The following is a 24545-nucleotide window of genomic DNA, read 5'->3' as shown; positions in this document are numbered from 1 at the left end:
GGCCTCCAGTAACACGCTCTTGGACAAGTTAGACTCGTTAAATCCTGGGTGAACATGCCTTTCTCAGCCCACTTAAAAAACCCCTGTTGAAACTTTTTCAGCAGTGCTTCTCTTCGTCAAGGTTCTAACAGCATTTCCATAAGGGTAATGCTACAGAGAGGAGGCTATTATTGTGCTTGATCCACAGGGTGCTAAAGGCTTGTACTTCTTGTTATGGTGTCTTGCCAGGCTACGCTTGGGCGCCTACTCCTGCAAAGGATGAGACTGACCGAATCGTAACATCTCACTTTCTGGCATCAAGGAAAGCACAAAGGCAGTTTCCATTCCCTGATCCAGAGTCCTTCCCCATCTCTCCTGGAGCCCCTTTAGGGATTGGAAGGGGCTCTAAGGTCTCCCCGGAGCCTTCTGTTCTCCAGGCTGAACACCACCCAACTCTCTCAGCCTGTCCTCACAGCAGAGGGGCTCCAGCCCCTACAGCATCCTTGTGGCCCTCCGCTGGACCAGTTCCAACAGGTCCATATCCTGTGCTGAGGACTCCAGAGCTGGAGGCAGCGTTCCAGGTCTCCCCAGAGCGGAGCAGAATCCCCTCCCTCACCCTGCTGGCCACACTTCTTTTGATACAGCCCAGGATGCGGTTGGCGTTCTGGGCTGCCAGCACACATTGCTGGCTCATGTCAAGATTCTCATCCACCAACACTCCCAGTCATCCCAGTCTAGGGAGGTGAGATCAATAAAAAAGTGTGGAACATAAGAAACTTTAACACTTAACAAGTAGTGTCATAATTTGTTCACCTTTTCAGGCAGAACTGGGGGAGAGGAGGGAAAGAAGAAAACAAGAAATCACCTCAACTTGCAATGAAGGAGGAGACAGGAGTATGTGTCACACTATCAGGAGTGAGACACCAGTACAATTTATATAGGACAAACACAGTCATCTTTCTTAACTGCTTCTTAGAAGCCACTTAGTCTTTTGAGAATGATCTAGGCTTACTATATATTGTCACAGTGGCAAAGCTCAGACTAGATGCTGCCTCTACACTCTATGGTTACAGGCCTCCAGACATTGTTACCTCCACATCATTAGATAATGATAATTATCTAATTAATAATTCCTGAGCCTGTCATTCTGATCTGTGAAAAAATGTACACTTTATTTGAAGGAAAGGGTTGGGAGATTTTTTTGTGGCTTGGTTATGTGGATGGCTCTGCTGCATGAAAATCCACATACAAACAGAAAGATTGCTTTTTTTTTTCCTAACAGCTTCAATCTGAACAGGCAAAAGGTTGGAGATAGAGAACTTTAGCAGACACACAGCTACAAATTACATTACTGCTTCCTTTCCTGCCTTGCCTCTAATATATATTCCTGTACTAGAGGGAGGGATATCCAATCCACCTATGAAACGATAACCTGAAACACTAGTTTACAGTCTACTTTGGGAGTTTAAAAAAAAAAAAAAAAAAAGCTGTTACATTACTTGTTAAATTGCCTTCTAACTGAGAGCAATTGCATAGCATTTAGACAGCAACAGCAGGAAAAATGGAGACCAAATCATCAGGCAGCAGCTTCACTTGTCTTACTAAACAGAAAACACGCAATAAAGCAATACAGCACCTATCAGTGTGCAGAGTTTTCTCCACCATTACACAACAGTGTAAGAAAAGAAACAACTCCTTCACACTACCTGGGACTGTAAATGTCTCTAATTTTCACTCCCCAGCCACAGAGTTGTGAATTTGGATTCAAATTCTAAACTAGAGCTGTGAATTCAAGGACCTTGGCTCATCTCATCAGTTCTGAGTGAACTGCTGTTGCTACTACTAATGTTCCCATCACAACCTGCTCTCTGGCATTTCGTCTTTCAGTGGAAGGAATAGCTCCTGCCAGCTGGGAATCCTTCCTACTGTTTGGGGAAGGCCAGCGCGGGAAGCGCAACTTATCATGTGTCAAGCCACTTCAGCTATAGCCAAGCTGGGCCCAAGGATGACAAACTCCTTGCACTTAACCCTCTTCAGTTTTGCTCGACTGCTGGATCACCCTGTTCTATAAGCAGCCTTCAGTAAAACCGCACTACAAGACTAGAGAGCAGTTCATTAAAGAGGCAGAACTTCCCCTCTGTCACTCAGAGGCAGCTGGCTCTACCTGAAGAGCCACTGGTGAGGCACAAACCCTTCTCCAGAGTGGCCTGTGACCGGAGCCTCAGCTTTCGGGCCCACCAGCAGTGCAGGAGGAGACCATTACACTCAAGTTCGAACCCGAAGCAGACTGGGCCTCGGCACACAGGACGGGATCCGCCATCAAGCCGAAGGAGAGGGTGGAAGGCGAGCACATCCGTGCCGTCACGGCTGGGTGGCGTGCGAGCCCTCCTCAGCCCTATGCCCTCAGGGGCGGCCGGGACACCCCCGGCCGACCCGCGGCGCGGAGGGCGGCCGCCACGGGGAAGGGAAACAGGGCATGACTCATGGCTTCTCTCCGCTCGGCGGCTGGCACCGCAGCGCGGGGCGGCGGCTGCCGGAAGGAGCGGCAGCTGGGGAGGCCGGGGCGGCGGGGCGGGTCCCCCGCGCAGCCCCCGCACCCCATCTCGATGGGGGGAGCACCCTGGCGGCACGTGGCCCACCCCGCACCAATCGGAACGGCCGAGACCATAGAGCAAAGCCGGGCGCTCGCTAGACATTCCGCCCGCCGAGCCCGTCTCTCTGCTGCCGCCATCTTGTCGGAGGCAGCGGAACCCGCCCGGCCGCAAAGCCGGGCCCGCGCCCCCTTCCCGCTTACCTGAGGCGCTCCCCACCCACTGCCGCCCTCCCGCGCGGTCAGCGCCACGGGGCGCCGGGACCGGCTTTACCTCTAGTAGGCCCGCAGTGAAGCCTATGCTGGGTACGAGGCCGAGGGGCCGTCCGCCATCTTGGTGAAGAAGAGGGATGTGCGTGACCTACCAGCACACGGGTGGTCCCTCCCCCACGTACCCTTGGCTGGCGGGTTGCTATGGGAACAGGGCGAGCGCATGCGCGCCGGCCCTCGCCCCGCACCTCCCGGCCCCGCCCCGAAGGGGCGGGCCGTTGGGGGGTGGAGCACCCCGGCTCCTCCCCTTTTCTCCTGTCGGTGCGCGCGCGCGGGAGCGGCGGTTGGGGACGTTGGCTGCGTGCGGCGCGGGCCGGTAGGTGAGGGGAGGGGCGGCAAGGGGAGGTGAGCGGCCCTGAGGGGAGAGGACCCGGGAAGGGGAAGGAAGGAAGGAAGGAAGGTGGGGTGAGGGCTGCTGCTTTCCTTCGGTGGGGCCCGGAGGATAGCCCCTTCCCCAGGCTCTCAGGGAGGCCCCGGTGACGCGCTCGGCGAGCTGGGGCTAAGGGAAGGCGGCGGGGCGGCCCGGAAGGATGCTGGGGAGATGTCGGTGAGGAGGAAGCGGGCCGATGGGGGCTGCGGGGCGGCGGCCAGCGGCAGCCTGTGGGTATCGGAGGGGTGAGGTAGCGCCCTGTCTTGCCCACGCCGAGCGCGGGGCCTTGTGGTCGCCTGGGCCGCCTGAACGTTGAGTACCTCCGGCGGGAGTGCCTCGGAGATGCGGTTCCCTCTTTTCCAGAGGGGGTGAGGTAGTCGCTCCAGTGCCGTTTGCACACCACGCTTCAGAGGACGCTCGCGGAGAAAACTCCAGCTGGGTTGTTGAAAGCGGAGGGTGTGGAACATGATCGACAGCTCTAGAGGAGAATCTGGAGTGCTCAGAGACTGTGCTCCTGCCTGCGTGGGAGCACTCAGCCACTGCCCTAAAGGGAATGCTATAGGAAGGATATTTCCTGAAAGATTTCTGTGCTTGTTCTATATATTAAAGCGTAATGTAACTGCAGCTGTCTGCATAAATAGCTCTTCTTTGTTTCTTGGTAGCTGTGAGAAACTTTCCTCCACTCTTAGCCTGCCTCTGAGAAATGGCTGGGTGACAGTCAAGCCTCGTGAATGAAAAGAATGTTCTAGCAGGATCTAGTTTTGTTTGGCATTGAAAATCTCTCATGGAGAATGGTTAAGCAGGGATCAATGACATCACTCGGCAGGAAACACTCTTGGAAGAGTTGATATCACAGCAATCTTGCATGATGGTAAAAGTCTTACAGATAACCTCTTCAGTAGTTGAATACTTCATAGGTCATAGACCAGCTTATTGACTGAAATACAGACATTGCAGATACTGGATTTTATTTTTAGCATGAAATTTCATTTGAGAAACATGTTATCTAGTTCTTATTCTGTGTGCATAATTAGGATGCCAGGTTTTTGTCAGCAAGTTCAGCTTCATGTGAAATGACACCAAATTGCTTCAGTGTTTAGCACGTTTACTCTCTCCTCCCTTCCTGTTTAGCCTTTCTCAGAACTGACCTCTTCCTTATTGTGGGGGGGTGAGTGAGGGAAAGCAGCTTGGTAACTTAACAGTGAAGTAATCATGATGACCTAAAAAGTTTCATCTTGATAAACCTAAAGAAGTTTGGATTTATATATATACATATACAGTAGCTTTGAGGAGCAGATGCCATAGCTGCCGGAAAGCATCACCAGTTTGAAATCAAGTTCCCTTTCTGCCTATCACAAAAAAGGCTGGGCTCCTGCCTGCCTGACACTTAGCAGGTTGCTTTGAGTTCAAGATGGCTTTTTGATGGGAGAGACAGGCTGAAGGGTGCTTCAAAGCAATTTGGTGTCTTTCCACGTGAAGCTGAACTCACAGAGAAAAACCTGCTTGGAAGACAGAAGGAATCAGTTGGTGATAATTTCAAATCTGTAGAATGGAAGTGGGAGTGAGCTAGAGAGATAAGGGGTGGCTATGGTATGTGGTCTTTGTGAGTGGGAACAGATACCTTTTTGGTTAGAGGGCAAGCAGAACTAGAAGGGGGACTTGAAGCACTCCTCACTTAAAGATACAGCATAAAAATATATTGCCATAGCAAATTATATGATCTCTTGAACTCATGCAAGTTAGTGTTATAGAAGTTCTCTTCTGTTGGCAGACGTGTCTTTGTCAAGATACTTTTTTGCATGGAGGTGCTGGATGAGATAGTTACTTTTTTTTTCCTGTCTGCTTTGTGTCTCAAAGTGATGCAGCTGCATGTGGAAATCTTATCTTGGCAACAGAAGTTAAAGTGACTGAGTTTGCAAGGATCCAGACAAAGAGGAGGAGAAAATGTTTCATTTTGAAGCTGTCAACTGTTTACAGAACACAAGCATGAAAGGAAATGTCGAGGGGAAGGAGGCTTAAAAAGAAAAAATAATACACGAGTTGTTTTTTTTTTTGAGCTGTTTCCTGTAAATAGTAAGATGCCTTTAAGTGGTGTGTTTGGTTGGTTAGTTTCCGGAGAGGATGTGAACTTTTATTTTTCAGGCTTTAAAATGGTTTGTTATACATCTAGTGCCCTTAGCACCCCACATTCGTATTGCTTGAATTTATTTCCCAATGGTGTTAATAGGAACGTGCTGAAAATTCTGCCACTTGTTAATACCAAAGAGTCAAATACTTGTACTCTGTGAAGCAATTGACATTGTTTCAAACTCTAGACATCCAGTCAAGAATGCTCCTTTTTTAATTTCGTGTGTTACAGTTGGCATTATATTGTTTCGTGAGGTTATTGGTTTTCATTTTGTTGGTTTTTTTTCTTGTATGATTTTTAATAAACTGAAAAACATTATTATTTTTCCAGATTTGTTCCTGACCATCCATAAAAATGTCCAAGGTAAGAGCAACATTTCTGTCTTTCGATGTAACAATGTGAAACAGATAATTTGTTTTTAAATATTAATCTGCAAGGCTAGAATGTGTAACTTGCATTGTGTTTGATGGTGATGAGTATGCTAAATTTATGGGTCATAAGTAAGAGAGAATTCACATTTAGAAGAAATAATATTGAAAGATTGAGCGATGTAAAACATAAAGTAGTTTCCTACAAGTATAAACCTCTGGAATTAACTGTTAAATCCTTCCCTCATGGAAGGGTTTAATTTTGGTCATGGAGTTGTATAGAAGCTCCCTAGTGCATTTTCATTGAAACTTCCATTCTGCTATTGTGTTTTGAGCAGAAAAGCAGATGGCTGTTACTTCACTAGTCATTCACTGGTTTCATTTGGATGTGCTAAAAACAGGTTAGAAATGGTCACCTTTTATTTAAGTCCATAAACATTGGACACAAGCTTTTTTCTTTGAAATGTGTGTGAAGACACTGTTTAAAAAGTGTGTGATTAGTGAATGCTCTTCATACTTGGATAAATAAATGTTTTTGGGTTTGTTTCTTTTTTTACCTAAGATGATCTTGGCTGTATAGCTGAAGAAACGAAACTTTTTCTTTTGAAACTATAGGTGAATGTAGTTGTTCTGTACTTCATTGTGAAACTGTTGAATAACAGGAATGCCTGTGTAGTTTTCTGTCTGTATGTCATGCAGCTTCAGAACATTTGAAATAACTGAGCAAAGCAGTTACACGAACAAGTATGTCTTGAGCAGTTGCTTATTATTATTTTATTTTATTTTATTTTATTTTATTTTATTTTATTTTATTTTATTTTATTTTATTTTATTTTATTTTTAGCAACAGCCTGCTCAGTTTACTAATCCAGAAACCCCTGGCTATGTTGGATTTGCAAACCTTCCCAATCAGGTTCACCGGAAGTCTGTGAAAAAGGGGTTTGAATTTACTCTTATGGTGGTTGGTAAGGAAATGTTTTATAGTCTTTCTCACAGTTAGTCTTTGCTCATAGGGAATTTGGAATTAATATTATTTCCACTGTTGTAAGGCTTTAGCTTGCCTCAGAAAGCTCTTCTGTGCTGCAGCATTTAACTTTCTTTTATAGTTTAATTCATGCAGCAGTTGTTTTCCACACTACAAACCATGTTTGAATAAGTTAATGAATTTGTGGGTGAAATGAAGAAATTTTTGCACTCCAGTGATCATTACTTCCCTCGTTCTCTTATAGGATTCAGGCATTCCATTTAAAATATAATTTAAAGCTGTTTTTGCATTTGAATACAATCTTTGTTTGTTTGTGTGTTTTGATTTAGTGAATAGTATTAAGGACACTATTCTATTTAAAATGTTCTTTATGCTTCTGTAGCTCAAGAGAATCTGAACTCTGGTCTTTCGCCTTCTAAATACTCTTGTAAAAGAAGAATGAGGGTTGGATTAGTTGGTTTTGATGTGAGCTCTTACTTTTAAAATTGGTCTTGATTTTCTGTTAGCAGTTACAATTATAAGTTTAATTCTATTTGATACTTCGTTGAGAATCTGTGTTGGTATCTGGAATAGGAAGAAAAATCTAGTGTGTCTGCAGAAATACCTTGATCCTTATTTTTGCAAATTAGGTAGGCTCCCAGGCTTCAGGCTTGGGTGTCTTCTATATCTCTCCTGGTCATGCTGCTTGGGAACTGTAACTTCTGAGTTTTGGTGTTTGAACTCTTTAATTCTCGCTTTTGAAATAGGCTTTTGCAAAAAAGTTGCAAAAAGTACCCTAATAGAATTAGGTTCTTTATTACCTGGCGTCACAAGAATTAAATCCCATTTGTGTGTCAGGTATGTCCAAGAGAGATCACAGTGGAAATGAGCAGGAGAGGTGAGGCGGTACATGATAGGAGGTGTTTAAGTTCTTAATTGTTTTGTATTCCAGTAGTTACAGAAAGAGTCTATCCTCAAACCTTTCATTAGTTTTGCCAAATGACAGCCCTAGCATTGCTTTTATCCTGTTTCTGTCTTTTGTAGTTCAGTGTTGGACAGAGGTGACTCTTATTTTTGTCTTCCTAGAATTTTGTCATAGTTGTTTCCTGTATCTTTTATTGGATTTGCTTAGGATAATATCAAAATGAGTATCTTATAAAATCTAAGGATTAAGCTAATCTATAAGCAGATGTTTTACATTATGGTATCTACTGTAACTCTTCAGAATTTACTGTTCAGTGATCATAAAAATCTGAACAGTTCTGAGAAACAAAAGATGTGCTTTCTCTGCTGGAGCTAAACTGATTTCCAGATCTCTTTGAGATTAATTGCAAATAGTGCTATGTGAAACAGGTCTGGCAGAAAGCTGTATAAAATTATGTGGACCAAACAGTTGTTTCTAGCCTCTTGTAAAATATTAAATAGGAGGAAAAATACATGGTGTCAGAGTAACAGAAAGGCAATTAACCCCACCCATGTCTCAGAGTAAAATTTAATTTTACAGTATTCTAAGGGATAGATTAAAACTATCTAGATTAAAACAGAAAGAGAATTTGGAGAAAAGTAATTTCATTGAAAATTTGGAGTGATATTTTAAGATACATTAGCAGAGGGAGGCAGTCAAAGCAAGATAAAATAAACTGTGCTTTAAATTGTTGATGATGTCAACAGTTTGGAATGTGAATTCTTTCTCTTGAAATATCCAAGGGGTTTAAGTATGTTCTCTTGTGGGATATATCACAATGCCTGTATTGAACTTTTATTTTTTGTTAAGTTGTCATACTTCTTAATTTCTGAGCGGGAGAATGTTTCTTTAAAAGCTATCCACACTGACACAGGCCTAGTCAATGATTTTTCTCCCTCACGTTGTTTTTTCTGCTATTGTTTATTGTGGTTTGTGAAAATATGAGCTGGGATTTATAACAATTTGGCTGCTTGGTTGTGTTGCTTCTGAAGAAATCCTAAACACTTGTATTTCTTAACAATTTCATGTTCATTCTCATTATTAAGCTATGACTTCATCTAACCAGTTATTTCATTTGAGAGTCACTAAACTCTAATACTGTTACCAGTAGTTAGAATAACTGCTGTTTTCATTAATCCTCAACAGCAACTATGAAAAGTGGTTTGGTTTACATGTAACGTTTACCCAAGTATGGAATGTGCCACTGGTTAAAATCATACTTTTGTTTTGTTTTGTTTTGCTAAAATGATGCCGTGTGACTGTTGAGTTACACTGGCTGTATGTCTCTTTCACTGGTGCAGGCTGCACTGGTAAAATCTGATCTTAAGAGATGCATTCTATAAGGCATTAAAAATTGGCAGCCCCTAATCAAATCTTTATAAAAAAAAAAAATCCATTTCTGTTTTCTTCAGATATTTTTATGTGATCCCTGTTGCAGAATAATCTGTGTTACTCAGAGGGATCATGTGGCTCATCATTTTTAACATCTAATTTTTTTTAGTTAATTCTATCAACACCTGAAATAAAATCAGAATTCTAGAAAATTATTGGTCAGTGAATTCAAGTACTAAGCACTTCAAGTTGCTGCAAGTTTTATGCCATGAACATTTGTTCTGATTAAGATCTTGATCTTTAGCTAATTAGTTGGCTTTTGAACTTTCCTCATGGCTCAGTCAGTAGCCCTAGAAGAAAACTATATGGTACAATTTGGTAATCCCAAATTTCATCAGTGAAAAAACTGCTTTGTGTGTATGCTCAGTGGCCATATCATATTCCTCTTCCCTTGGGTTCTTGCCTGCCATGCTAGCATAAAAAGCAGAAATAAATCACACTTTATGATGGTTGGCTGTGCAGAAGTTCAGCAGTGCCTTTTTCATTGTTAAATTGATGATATAGCCTAGCAGGATCCAGATTTTTTTCACATTCTGGAGTGATAGCAGAAAAGCATGCCTTAAAAAGTCAGGAGACATGAAATGGGAAATTTTAAGATGAAATTGATCAGAACTCCATTTGACTAGGAGATTTAATTGTAAATCATCAGTGAGAGCTCTGAGTATTATAGAGCTGAGATGTAAAAATTGTTATTTGATCTTTTTGTGCAGACTTCTCTAATGCAAAATTATAAGATGTAAATTTTAAAATCACTACTAAAAGATTTACGATTAATTTAAAAAAATGTATAGTCAGGTGATACTGTCTGGATATACTTGAAATTAATTATGTAAATATGTTGAATTTATCTTTATATTGAATCACAGGTGAATCTGGATTGGGAAAATCTACATTAATAAACAGCCTCTTCTTGACAGATCTCTACCCAGAAAGGATAATCCCAGGAGCTGCTGGTAAACACACCTTTGTTCTAGTTTCTCTGTTCTCAATGATTTTTGGAGTTGAATGCTTTTATCTTTGGATTTTAGTAACAGCCAGTAGTGATTTCTAGCTGTAATAATTTCTAATGTATTTTCTGATACTCGAACTGTTTGATTGAGTTGTTTCCCTCTGTACATAGGATTTATATGGGGTCTTTGTTGTTTAGTCCTCCAGTGTATTCATATTGGCATCTAGAAAGTTGATCCCTTCTTTTGTGTAAAAAAAAAGTCATTGTGTCACAGCAAGATAAACAATCAACTAAAACAATCAGAAATTTTCTTTAATTTTTAATCTGTTGCAATTCTAAACATACACATTGTTTATATCTGCTTGGACTTGCAACTTGATTCCTTTACTTTCGGTTGATATTTAGTGAACGTGAACTTCACCTGCTTTTCTTCCTCAGTCCCTTGTCCCTTTTTTATTGTTAACCAAGGCATACAATAAACCAACAAAAGAGAATATCGTAAGAAAATAGAGGAAGATGCTATTTTTTTCCCTCTTTGCTACTTGTTGAATGACTTGCTTTAATGATTTATCATGCTAGCTCACGATTACTTATCACTTTCAACCTTAGGAAAAAAATCCATTGCATATAATTTTGGTGTCGTTCTCCAAACTGCTGATTACCTACAGTTTTTTCTCAGTCCCTTTTGCCTTAGTTTCTACATCATATATATCTCAAAATGACATAGTCTTACAAATTCTATTCTGAAAGATGAAGTTTAATGTTTTTCAGAGAAGATTGAACGCACTGTGCAGATTGAAGCCTCAACTGTTGAAATTGAAGAGCGGGGTGTGAAACTACGTCTGACAGTTGTAGATACACCAGGATATGGGGATGCTATCAATTGTCGAGACTGGTATGTACACAGGGTATATGTTGATCTATGTATGAAGACTGACATCCATTTCGTATTTGTCCTGGGGTGGGGAATAAATGACTGAAGTAGGACTATATTAATAATGATATGCAGCTCAAAGTAAAGAGGCATCAATAACTTCCACACAACTTGAAATAGATTTTGTGACACATATTTTGATTTAGTATTTTTCTTAGTTAACTTTATTAAGTTTGGGAGAGTTTTAAGTGAACAGTGACCTTGACTTTTTTTTATAGTCAGAAAGCAACAGAACCATTGGGACACAAGAAATTCAACAATACTCTGAGAGTGTTGTAATTAATCTAGTCTTTAGTGCAAGTAGAAATCAACCTTTAGAAGTTGTCCATATTCACTTGAGCATTCTCAGATTCTACGTTTTCAGCATCTTTGGGTTTGATTGTTTGGGGGTTTTTTTTGAGAAAATTACATTATAATAAGTACTGAGAAATAATCTTGAGATCAATGGCAATCAGTTTTCAATGGTAATCCCTCTTCCCTCATCTCAAGTCCCTGAACCTCAAGGCAGGGAGTGGGGAAATGGAGTCCATCCTATTGTAAGTGAAAAGCACATACAAGACTACCTGAGGAACTTCAACTTGATAAGGGACTTGATTAGTCTATGGGACCCAAGAAGATGCATCCCATCTCATTGGGTTATCTATGGCAGATGTAGTTGCCAATCTGCTCTCCACCATATTTCAAAAGTCATGGCAATCAGGCAAAGTCCCTGGTGGCTGGAAAAAGGGAAACATCATGCCCATTTTTAAAAAGGAGGACCCTGGGAACTACCAGCCAGTCAACCTTACCTCCATGTGTGGTGAGATCATGGAACAGATCCTCCTGGAAGATATGTTGAAACATATGGAAGACAGGGGGGTAAGGGCAAATTGTGCCTGACTGGTGGCCTTTTATGATGGAGTGCATAAAGTAAGATATACTGATGTCATCTACCTGGACTTGTGTAAGGCCTTTCATATGGTTCCCCATAACATTTCTGTCTCTAAATTGGAGAGATGTGGGTTTAGTGGACAGACTGTTAGACGGATAAGGAATTAGGTGGATGGCCATGTCCAAAGAGTTGCAGTCAATGGCTCAAAGTCTAAGTGGAAACCAACAACTCCTGGTGTCCCTCAAGAGTCCATACTTGGACCAATACTGTTTATTATCTTCATCAGTGGCATAGTAGAATTGAGTTCCCCCTCAGCAAGTTTGCAGATGACACCTAGCTGAGTGGTGCAGTTGATTCACTAGAGGGAAGGGATGCCACCAAGAGAGACCTTGATAGGCTTGAGGAGTGGGCCCATGCAAACCTGAAGATCAACAAGGCCAGGTGCAAGGTCCTGCAAATGGATTGGGGAAATCCTCAATATCAATACAGACTGGTAGATGAATGGGTTGAGAACAGCCTTGCAGAGAAGAATTTGGGGATATTGGTGGACAACAAATTGAGTATGAGCTGGCAATGTGATCTTGCATTCCCGAAAGCCATTCGTATCCTGGTCTGCATCAAAGGAAGTGTGGCCAGCAGGTCGAGGGAGGCGATTCTCCCCCTGTACGCTGCTCTTGGGAGACCTGCATTCAGCTCAGGGCCCCCAGCACAAGACAGACATGGACCTGTTGGAGCGGGTCCAGAGGAGCACCACAAAAATGATCCAAGGGCTGGAACGCCTCTTCTGTGAGGAAAGGCTAAGAGAGTTGGAGTTCTTCAGCCTGGAGAAGAGAAGGCTCCAGAGGGACCCTACTGAGGCCTTTCAAGGCTTATTACCAGGGCCTGTAGTAAGTAACAGGGCAAGGGGCAACTGCAAGAGGGTAGATTTAGGTTGGACATAAGGAAGAAGTTTTTACAATGATGGTGATGAGATACTGGAACAGGTTGCCCAGAGAAGTTGTGGATCCCCCATTATTGGAAGGGCTCCTGGTCAGGTTGGACAGGGCTTTGAGCAACCCGACCTACTGAAAGATATCCCTGCCCATGGCAGGGGGGGTGGCCTGGATGATGTTTAAAGGTCCCTTCCAACCCAAACCATTCTCTGATTTAAAATCAGTTAGGAACAAGAAGCTTAGATTACCTTGAGCATGTGTTATTAATGACAGTCAATACCTAACCCAAAAGAAATTTCCTGTAGAAGTTGTGTGTTATATGTGTGTGTATTTTCTCTTAATATTAAAAAAAAAATATTCATAGTAGTTTGTTATTCTGGAATTACAATTTTAAAATATATGCTCTTCTACTCTTACAGCATTACAGCATCAGTAAATTAATTTTTGTTCATCAGCAGAATGTCTTGGTGTTTTAATATTACCTTTGCAGCATCACTAAAATTATTGACTAACTGGGAAAAAGCATGATTTCTTGAATCCATATTTGTTTTACAGTTTTAAAACCATAATCTCTTACATTGATGAGCAGTTTGAACGATATCTACATGATGAGAGTGGTTTGAACAGAAGACACATCATAGATAACCGGGTTCATTGCTGCTTCTATTTCATTTCACCGTTTGGTCATGGGTAGGTGTTTCTTTATCATTTTATTTTTTAAATGATTTTACTTCGGGGAGTTGGTTTGTGCCTGTTGACTTCAATTTTCAGAATCAGATTGCCATTACTTAAGGAAGTACTAGAACTGCTGGAATTAATTGGGTGTGTTCTTTCTGTGTAAGGAGAGAGATCTACATTGTTGTGAAAATAAATTGGTAATTTAGATTAAAAATAAATTTACCTTTTTCCCATATTTTAATTTTAGCCTTAAGCCTCTGGATGTTGAGTTTATGAAGGCCATACACAACAAAGTAAATATTGTACCAGTGATTGCAAAAGCTGATACGCTTTCTCTGAAAGAGCGAGAAAGACTAAAGAAAAGGGTAGGTATTTTTCTAGCTTGGCGAAAAATGTACTTAGGTTATAGCAGCATGCTTGCTGAAGAGAGGGGCGTTCTCATTTAACCTTACTCTATCCTAGCCAAGAAAATATAATATCATGCACAGTGTAACCTCTGCTGTGAGGACAGGAGAGAGCTGAGAGAGCTGGAGGTGTTCAGGAGAAGAGAAGGCTCTGGGGAGACCTTAGAGCCCCTTCCAGTCCCTAAAAGGGCTCCAAGAAAGCTGGGGAGGGACTCTTAATCAAGGGAGGGGAGCCACAGGATGAGGGGGAATAGTTTTAAACTGAGAGAGAGGAGACATAGATGAGGTGTTAGGAATAAATTCTTTACTTTGAGGGTAGTGGGACACTGATCCAGGTTGCCCAGAGAAGCTGTGGCTGCCCCATCCCTGGAGGGGTTCAAGGCCAGGTTGGATGGGGCTTTGAGCGACTTAGTCTGGTGGGATGTGTCCCTGCCCAGGGCAGGAGGTGGGACTACATGGTCTTTAAGGTCCCTTCTGACTCTAACTGTTCTACGATTGTTTAATATGTAGTTTGGTATCTTGTAAATTCTTTTATTATTAACTAGGCAATTGTCCCTAAAATGTTGCCTGTGAAAAGGCAGATTGGCTACATTTACAATTTCATTATGAGTGAATTTTGAAACTTTGGAAAAATATTTAACGCATTTGCTAGTGGTCATTGCTTCCTTATCTGTTTAGTCAGTTACAAAGCAGAGATGATATCTGCATCTATAATGCTCATGTATTTTTTTTACCCAGTCAGAATTCTGATGATTGAAAAACAGGATTTTCAGAGATTTTTCTGATTTTGAGGTTGTTTTTCTTCCCTTGTGTCATCTTCTTCTAATACCTTCCAGTTCTCTCTTCCTTAACACATTCAGTCTTGCAGGAATTGATGCTGTATTTGCCAAGGAGGGAAATTGCAACAAACCATCAGGAGTTAATAGCAGCTATGAAATTTAGAAAGAAGTGTTAGAATTAACTTGCCAGAATGCACACTTCATCCAGTCTTAGCTGATATATTTTAAACAATATCTATGATTTTTTCAGTTATTCTGAAAATCCTTATAGTTCTCCTACCCCATTGTACAATAAAAATAGAGAAGTATACTTTAGTTTAATATACATATTGTGTTGGAATTCTGCAGAAACAAAGATTGATTTATTTATTTTTTTAAAGAGCAAAATTCCGGTTTATGGCAAATGGATTCCAGCTGCAGATGCCATTCTTAGCAGTCATGAAGACAGAAATAAGTATTTGCAGTGTCTGTAGCTCAGTTAGGTTTTCTAACGCTCCCACCCTTACCCCCCAAATAGTAATTTAGAGGCAAGAGCAAGGAGTTTTAGGCTGTTTAAAGCAATTATGGCTTTGCAATTGTTTTTTAAAAATTATAAAGGTTTAAAAAAAAAAGGTCAATTTCTTATGTGTAATCCACAAAGGACACTTTTTATTTGAACACTATTGTTTGTCTGAATGTCTGTGGCAAGTAGTTGTTGAATATCATGAAGAAATATTGTGGTTAAAAACTTTCGAAGTAATTTGGATCAGTAAGATAGGCCCAAGTTTCTCGAGAGACTGTGTATAACTGATTAAGTAATTTTACCTTAAGATTTAAAAGTATTGACTTTACATGTATATTATCTCAATCTCTTATATTACAAATCACAGATTCTGGATGAAATAGAAGAGCATGGCATCAAGATTTATCACCTGCCTGATGCTGAATCAGATGAGGATGAAGATTTTAAAGAGCAGACCAGACTCCTGAAGGTATGACGGGCTTCATAGGTGACATGTGGATAATATACTGTGGCTTTTTGGACTGCTCAGATGGCTTTAGAACAAGATACATACCGTGACTTGTGATGAGACCTTGAGTGAATCACTGTGTCTCTGTCGCCAGGCTTCCCTAATCATGGTAATAATTACTTTCTTTTTTTTTTTTAAACCTTTAAATTAAAAGCATTACCATAATATGCAGTGCTGAGCAAAGCAAGAATTGTTCTTTGAGTTGTTTGTTCTGGTTCCTTATTAATAATTTTTGCATTTTTGGCTTTCAGGCCAGCATTCCATTTTGTGTAGTGGGATCCAATCAACTCATTGAAGCAAAAGGCAAAAAAGTTAGAGGTCGACTCTACCCATGGGGTGTAGTTGAAGTGGAGAATCCGGAACATAATGACTTCCTGAAGCTGAGGACCATGTTAATGTAAGTTAGAAAATTCCAGTTGAATGGTATTTTAAAAAACAGTCACCAGGAAGATACTCAAACATTGTACTGGGGGTTTGGAGCGGTTGTGGAGACCCTGGAGATATTGAGAATTTGTCTGGAGAAGGCCATGGGCAGCCTTGACTTAGCTGGCCCAGGCAGGGATTGTACCACATAAGCTCCATGGGTTCTTTCCAATCTGAATTTCCTAGTGATTCCGTGAAAATAATCTTGTGTCTAATTTCTTTGTCAAAAACAGTGTTGTATTGCTATTCAGATCCACAGGAACATAAAACAGGTTGCTTCACACCTTGTGCTTACTGAAATACATCTATTTGTGGATATATATCTGCAAAGGAGTAGACTTCGAAAGTCTGCTGGTTGATTTTTTTCAGGCTTTGCTACTCTGCTTCCTCTGACCAGCATTGCTTCATCAAACACCTCACCCAGGAGGACAGCTTATGTCAGGGCTGCCTCAGGGTCTGAGATGGTCTCTGTATGTGTCTTTTATTGGACCAATTTGATTTAAATTAACTTTTAAATTGGCATGTTAAATGGGTGTTTAGGCTGAACACATTGACCCAATACAGTGCTGAATGTGGGAGTTGGTTAAGCAAGCTGATGTGACACAGTTATGTTTTAATTATTTTTCTTCCTCCAGCACCCACATGCAAGATCTTCAGGAGGTGACCCAGGATCTTCACTATGAGAACTTCCGCTCCGAGAGGCTCAAACGAGGTGGCAGGTTGTCATCTTATGGTTACATGCTGTTCCTTCCTCCTCTGAATTTATTTTTTGGTGTCTGTCTCTCCTACCATTTCATTGCTAGGATTTGGTAGATCACAGACAGCTCTGTAGTTCCAGTCAACACCAAGTTCACTGACCAGCTTACACTGAGTCTAAGAAAAAGTATTACGTAAATCTGAAGTTTTGACATTAAAAGAGTATGCTTAGAACTCTGCTTTGTTTTAAGGTTTGAACTACAGTTAGATTGGAATGTTTCAGGTAAAGTAGGACATGTCTATGATAAATGTTGTCTTCAAAAATCTGCAAATTAGGTCAGTGCCTGATATGTTAAAGTTGGTTTGTTTTTTTGTTTTTTTTTCAGAATTAACTATTGGAATATTTGGACTGTGTCTCTAGAAAGAGAAACTCAAGTCCTTCTGCAGTGTTTTATTAAATGTGGTATAAATAAATAATTTTTTTTGCATAGCACTCACAGGATAATGTCTTTCAGCCCTATTTTGAGCTATGGTGGGGAGGGCACAGCTTTCCTGGTAAGAGGGACAGGCAGAACACCCCATTTTTAATTAAAATAGCAGGGTTTGTAAAGTTGATTTTGTGAATTCTTGTTGAAAACTGGGTGTTTCCTGGTTTAGATTTCTCAGTTGCTTTTCTTATGTCAGCCACTAGAGAGTTTCATAATTGCACATTTCAGTGGGTTTGATATGTTTTGCAAAGCTTTTTCCATCATGCTGTTGAAGTAGGTTCTGTGACATTCCTAGTCAGTTTTCAGGAAAAGGAGTTTGTCTCTGCCCATAGCATTGGCCTACAAGTCCAGATTTCCCTTCAGGCAAGATGACACACTCTTCTCCCCTGACTTTTAAATCCTATCTTCTGAAGTTCAAGCTAAAAAAAAAATTTTTTTTTTGCCAAGTTCTGCTGCCTGTTATCTAACAGGTAGGTACAGAGGTCTTAAAAGAAATGTAATTGAAGGGCATCCAGAATTAAAATAATGTTTACTGATTTTTAGAGGATTTAAAGTTGCCTCTGCTGGGAACCTGTCACAGTAAGTTGCTGTTAAGTTGGGGTATCTTTCTTTGTGAAACTAAAACATGTTTTTGTATCTTGTCTAGCTAAGTGGCCTATATGTCTTTGTTTTGGTATTTCTGAAGTGCTGCTAGGACATAGTTAAGCTTCCTGTAAGTGAGGGTAGTTTGCATGTGAATTTATTTCAAACTTGCATCTACCCCATTGGCAGTTCTTGGCAATTAGTGCTTGTTGACTTTATTCACTGATGTTTTTAGAAGCTTTTGGGCACAAAGGATTTTTGACAATCTATTTCTGTTAACCTTTAAACAACCACCAGTTCCTTAGCTTTGCACTTTTGATGGCATTTGTGTGACTAGATCTTCTCTATTGGAAAATAGGATAGAAATCTATTAGCAAAGCGGTAGGTAATATTAAAAATATACTACATAAAAATATTCTTGTGTTTGGTTTCTCAGTGTAAAACTGGAAATCAGAGTTTGCTGAGATACTGATTAAAAGCATTTGCTTAATTTTGACAGAAGTAATCAATGTTTGTACTGTACTTTAACATGTTATACAAAAGAAATCTTTTGGACTTAAAAAAAAAAAAGTGACAATACTAGAAAAATAGCTAAACTTCAAAATCTTAAGTGGAGCAGAGGATAAAGGGTTACTCCAATTGGGAGGATTCTGGACATGTACAGTGGTTGTGTAACTTCTGTGGTTTTGGTTACAAGCATTTAAGATGTGTGGTAGCAAACACAGTTCATGAAGTTAGAGATGGACTAGAACTGTGTCGCAGGAAGGTTCTGCCTGGAGGGAGCCAGGTTTCCAGATACAGCATTTCTTAGAGCGCTCGTTATTTTACATGGTGCTTCCATATTTTTGTTGACATCTTGTCTAGCATTACCTTGAACTTATATTTTGATTTAGTTGTATGGATTTAATGCACCAATGAAAGAGAAGAATTGAGTATGTCTTTGCAGTATTTCTGAATGTACTGTATCTGTGTGGTACTCAGATTGCAATCGGTTAAGCTGAGTTATGCTCAGGTAAACCGCTATACTTGAATACTGTTCATAAATAGTTTTTATTGATACCTACATGCGAAGATCTGTCATATTTTAAATTCGTAGCTAGAACGGTTTATACTTGTTCTGGGCATAACTTTATGGAGGAGTAAGGGATAAATTGATGCCTTAAAAATTATTTTAAAATAAAAGCATTAATTGCAGCTATGTGGAGAACATATTTCAATGAAATTTGTATTATGAAACTGACTTCTAAGAGCCCTGATTGTTGTCAACAAAGCATTCTCTGGAAGTTCAACATCTGGAATGTTATTGAACAATATTCATCTTATTTTAGGAAAATAGAAGACGAAGAAGTAAATAAAGACCAGATTCTGCTTGAAAAAGAAGCTGAAGTAAGATGACACAATTCTATCTGCTTGTAATGGGGGAATTTTTATTCTTGACTTTAAGTCAAATGATTTATATGATCTTGGTAATTTGTAAGGGAAAAAGAATTTGCTAGTATAAAGTTATTCAAGGTGCAGTAACAAAACAGAATGTGAAGAGGTGTAGAGGAGTCTGAAGATACTGATTTATTGGAACAAGTAGAATCTGGTAAAATGCCAGACTCAGATGTACTAATTGACAACGGATGTAATACACATTCTGTGGGGAGGGAGAGCCCTCCTCACATGAGTAAAGGTTCTGAAATTAGCAATGCAGACTGGGAAAAAGTCAGTTCAGCTCTGCAGCAAAGGAGGGAACAATAGTAGGAATTGTCAGGAATAAAGAATGAAACAGAAATTCTTATTCTGCTACTATGATAAATCCATAATGCGTAGCTCCAACACTGTCTTTGTTGTCCCCATTACCCAAAAAGGCTATAGCCAAGACTAGAAAAAGTATAGTGAATAGCAAAAAGTGGGCAGAAAGGCTGAAGTGGAGTCTTGAAGTAGGTCCTGTCCAAGGGGAGATAAGGTTCATGTTCTTGTTGGCAAGCAGATGACAGAAAGGGGCTTATATAATCATAGATGGCAGGATGAATGGGAATCTACCATATAAGAAATGGCTCACATTTAATGAGATTGATAGGTGGCTGATTTCAAACAAAAAAGTTTGTAAATTGTGGAACTCATTAGCATGGAATTTTGGGCAAAGCAAGAATGCAGATAAGCTTAAAAATGCCAAGAGACTGAAGAGTTTTATTTTCTCCATGAATGTGCTCGCTAAATACAAAGGTAGAAAATTTTTTGGTTTAGCAAGTTCAGAATTGACAGATTTCTAGAGTTTGAGAGCATATGTCAGGAGATACTGGGCGTGTGCACCTGGCTGCTAGGCTTTTCCACGCATTTGCTAATAGCCAGCGTTGGAGAGAAGTCTGAGTTGGACTTTTTGGTCTGCCCTAGCACAAGCAGACTCTCAGTCTTCTACTAGTGGTCTTAGTGGCTACCCGAGCCCCGAAAGATAACTAGACTTAGTAAAGGGTTGTTGTTTCAAGGAATATGAAAAAAGAATTGCATAAACATTTCATGGGTTTAACTTTTCATCTTTAAGCTTAACAGTTTAGTTTGAGTTTAAAGTGTAGGAGCACAAAGGCAAAAATCCCAAAAATATTTCAGTAGTGAGGTCAACTTCTCACCTGTCAGAGTTGGGTACAATAAAAGAATTTAAGTATTGTACATGCAATATGGCTGAATTAATCTTAGTAGCTGAGTTACACGATTACTCTGTGTTTAAATGTTGCGGTGCTTTAAAACTGATCTTCAACTGTTTTTAATAATGCTTGTGTCTCTTTGGATGGTTTGCCTGTAATACTTGCTTCCACCCAGTCATCGCTAGGAGGGGAGTTGGGAAGTAATCCTGACAATTTTTTTTAGTGACAGATCAGGTGCAGTTTGGAGGGGCGTTTTCTTCTGGTGGTGAGCTTTAGTAACTGTTGTTCAGCACTTCAGCACCATCATTTTTATGTGTTTGACTTCAGACAAAGCACAGATTGCCATTTAGGGATGCTTAAAAATCTCTTCCCAAATTACAGTAATAAAGCCTGCTTATTTTAATCAGTAAGTTTCCAATCTCTTAAGGGATGACAAAGAGCAGTAGAAGAAGATGCCATAACCTGAGATTGTTAGCCATCAGATAAAGATAATGCAGATAATTCCCTCTTTAATATAAATAATTAACAGTGTGGTGGCAGCAGAGTCCTATTCTGAGGTGAGATTAGACTAAAGAATTCTTCTGTGCTACTTTTCCAGCTTCGTCGCATGCAGGAGATGATTGCAAGAATGCAAGCGCAGATGCAGATGCAGATGCAAAGTGGAGAAGGAGATAGCAGTGCAGTTCATGGACACCATGTATAAAGTCTTTGGTAAGGTGCTCAAATAGCTATTTGAAGGGTTTTTCTTTTAACTACTCATTATTGTGGTTGGTAGTAAGAAGTTTGGGAAGATATTTACAAGGTGGGTTTGCATAGATTTCAATCTTAATTTTAAAGATTTAACTGCTGTTTGTGAAGTGAAATGTCTTGGAGTTAATCTAAACATTAGTGGAGGGGTGTGTGTGGGGGGGTGTGGTTGTGTGTCTCTGTATTTTCAAATTTTCCAGAAACGCAATGCAATATATGCTGCCAACAATAGTGGAAAGACTTTTTGAAATTGTGATTCATTGTGACTTTTAAATGTTTGCAGGTCTTTCAGGTTTCTAACTGTAAAACAGATAGCAGATCTTAAAGAGTGTTTTTCTGTCTTGTTTTCAGATTATTTTATACCCTGACTTAAAGGAGACCTTCTGGAGTTGAATTGCGGTGGTGTTATCCAGACAGGCTGCCTTTTGCTCAACATGTGACTTGGAGTTTGCTTAAAAGTTTAAGATGGAAATGCATTGTGGTAACTCCTGTGATATGTATTTCATAACATGTACTCAGTTGGTATTTTATGTATTAAACACATTTGACTTCATTTTTGCTTAGTAATTCTTATATTGAGGTTATTTTCAATTTCCCATTGTACTAGGGATACAAATTAGACATTGAAACTTTTCTAGCCTGATAAGTGTTAGATTACTTTTTTTTAGTATGGCTTATTAGCTCCTTGCTTTTAACTTCGTATTACATTTAGAAATAAACAGCTGTCAGTCATACCTTGTTCACTGGCATGTAATAGTCATCGCAGTAGGGATCCCTGCAAGGTTAGTTTTGTATATTTTTTTTTTTGCAGTGTTTACAGGTGTGTGTCTGTGAAACCATCAGTCCTTTCTTTGTCTCTGCTCAGTGCAGATGATTTTCTTGGCCTCTGCATGTGTCAAATTAAAATTCAAGCATGCCTTGTGTCTTAACAAAAGAAATAAGAGGAATTGTCTCTTTAAGAGGCACACTGTATTTTATACAACAGGCATTATTTCCTTCACATTTAACCTTGAGGAATGTGTATACTTTATTGTTTGCCTAAAATCTCTTATTCTATTGCAGATAAATTTTAAAAGTTTCTTGTAGGTCAGCACAAATCAGTCCTGCTATTTTCTGGCATTACTGTAGCCCTATAAACTTGATAAATGCTGATATTGTTAAATGAGGTAAACCCCAAAGAGTAGTTTTTTACGCGTGGGTGCTTCCTATATCCAAATGCATAAGAAATTCTATAATTCCTAATGAATATTTTCATACTATTTTTAGGGCATTGCAAACTGTTAATTGTAGTATAAAATATATACTAGCACACTTCTCTTTTTTTTTAAAGTGATCTGTGCCTGACAAGATCAATGCAAACTGTATTTTAAGGTCTTGCTCCAAGGTGGAGTTAGCAGTATTACTTTGGAAGTGACTCTGATAAAGTAACGCTGGTTTTTTGGCTTTGTCTTTTTTAAGGCCAAGGTCACTTTCCATAACACTGATAGTAAAGGAGACTGTTTTTTAGCTTGGCTGGACTTCTACTACATATTGTATCTGGTATTGTATTTGCAGTACATAATAGCTCTAGTATACAGCTACACAGGTGGGAGCTGGTAGGCTCAGCAGTAATAGACCGGGGTTGGTTTTTCTACTACGTCTGATAAAGCCAGCAACCAGATTTCCTAATCTGATCTGTTCCAAAACATTGTTATCTGAATAGCTAATAAATAGATAGAATAGCAACTTTTTTCTCTTCTTTGAGCTCAGGTGCAGCTGTGAGTTTTTAAATTTTTTTGTAATGTTTCTTTGAAAAAAGTAATAGGATTTCTACAGCTAATGTATAATTCCAATGGTACTTAAATGGATTAAATGTCAACCTGCTAAGCAACTGAAATTCTTACCTGCCTGGAACTACTGTTTATGAATTGTTTTATATTTGAGTCTTTTTAAAAATGTGAAGTAAAATCCTGCAATTGTAGCCTTTGCAAGGGACCTCCAGTTTTCTTCTCAAAAGCAATTACTGTCAAGTTTTGCACAACTCATCTGTCCTTCCCTAACCTTGACAAAAGTGAAAATGAGAATCTTTTTGTAGGTTGAGATGTACAGAAGCCTTAAGTCCCATTTTGTCAAATATTTACATATAAAGCTTAGATGGAAAGATTTGCACTTCTAAGTTCTTGTCTTGCTTTTTGGAAAGGATATGTAGAGAGAGAGCGATGTGGCAGTACTCTCAGAAAACATACCACCCCATTTATTTCTAAATCTTTTGATATATTTTTGTGGATCAGTTGTCAGAAATTTACCAAAAGAACTTATTGTAGACTTAAGTCATCGAATACTTTGTGAAGTCCCATGCTGTCCTTCAGTTGCCACAAATCTGGTTTGGTTCTGGTTTTTTTCCTGATAGTGCAGAGTTTGTCCACTGTTAAGCTCTCTGTCTGCTATCTCTCTGTTAAACGTGTTGGACACAGCATGCTTCAGACACTGTCTGCTTTGCCAAGCAGAGCAACTCTGGGACATTGTGTTTTCACCTATAAGCTCCGTAGGGTATGGTAAGCTGCACTAGGACTGTGAACCTGTACTTGAAAAAAAAAACTGTGAAATCTAAATGGTATGCAAAGAGGGTCTGGTTGTACGCGTAACTATCTCCATGTATGTTGGTTTGATAATTTTTTCCTGTATTTTCTAACATGGGAACCAAAGCAGATTGTCTGTGCATTTAGTGCTGTTTGGTCACTACCTGTGGAATTATTTTAAGCAATGTCTTATTCTTTGAAATATCACGTATCTGTTAAAATATTTGATTAGGATAAAATACTCTGATTCTTAGGCAAATGATTTTTGATCTACAAATTCTAGCAGGAGAAATATTTTCATATTTGTTTTGTTTTATTTTTTAATAGTAAAAAGCAAGTTGATAGCACTTGCCATTTTAACTGAAATACTTAAGACGCCTAACTACTGCTTCTTTCCAAGTCTTTGGGGCAATGATTCATAGTGTGCCTGGTGTCTCTGAAGGTCTATTTCCCTTTCACTTCTCTTGTGATGGTTTCATGGTAAGACATGAAATGTGAGACTACCTTGCTGAGATTCTGTTTTAGACAAACTCAGCTACTGGTAGAAGAAAGACTTGGAGACAAAAGGTAGATGTTATTTGGTGGTCTGCTGAACTGGCCACAATTCTTTTTCTGTGACAACGTTGTAACGGTTTTGTTTTTTTATTTTAAGAGTCAAAATACTTTTGAATTTGCAGAGCTTTCTAGTTGGTAGCAAAAATGACTTGCTCTTGGTACAAAAATCTGTTATAGTCTGTTTTATGTACTGCCATTAGCCAAAACAGTAATAAAAAATGCTAAAATACACTTCTTTTTTTCTGTTGTTTTGTTATGATTCTTCATTATAATCAACCTGGCAATAT

General features: G+C 39.7%; 2 protein-coding genes across 2 annotated transcripts in view; one reads left to right on the top strand and one right to left on the bottom strand.

Annotated features, from left to right (window-relative positions):
- The window catches only part of HDLBP (high density lipoprotein binding protein), a 40518-nt gene extending 37564 nt beyond the window's left edge, over positions 1-2954 (bottom strand). Inside the window, exon 1 of the mRNA XM_074154100.1 lies at positions 2844-2954. The gene's annotated coding sequence lies outside the window, so the exon portion shown is untranslated. The remainder of the gene's footprint in view (positions 1-2843) is intronic.
- A 131-nt stretch (positions 2955-3085) lies between these two features.
- SEPTIN2 (septin 2) lies at positions 3086-24481 on the top strand. Its single transcript, XM_074153719.1, has 13 exons — positions 3086-3155; positions 5668-5700; positions 6550-6670; positions 9892-9978; positions 10746-10869; positions 13267-13401; positions 13637-13754; positions 15442-15543; positions 15834-15979; positions 16641-16724; positions 19100-19157; positions 20997-21109; positions 21497-24481. Exons 2-12 carry the CDS (start codon positions 5692-5694, stop codon positions 21099-21101), a joined length of 1089 nt encoding a protein of 362 aa, XP_074009820.1. The 5' UTR covers positions 3086-3155; positions 5668-5691; the 3' UTR covers positions 21102-21109; positions 21497-24481.
- Positions 24482-24545: the final 64 nt, after the last annotated feature.

The sequence above is a fragment of the Numenius arquata genome, chromosome 9 (assembly GCF_964106895.1).
Source record: "Numenius arquata chromosome 9, bNumArq3.hap1.1, whole genome shotgun sequence".
Classification (NCBI taxonomy): domain Eukaryota; kingdom Metazoa; phylum Chordata; class Aves; order Charadriiformes; family Scolopacidae; genus Numenius; species Numenius arquata.
Note: the sequence above shows the minus strand (reverse complement) of the source record. Positions and strands in the feature narration are given on the sequence as shown.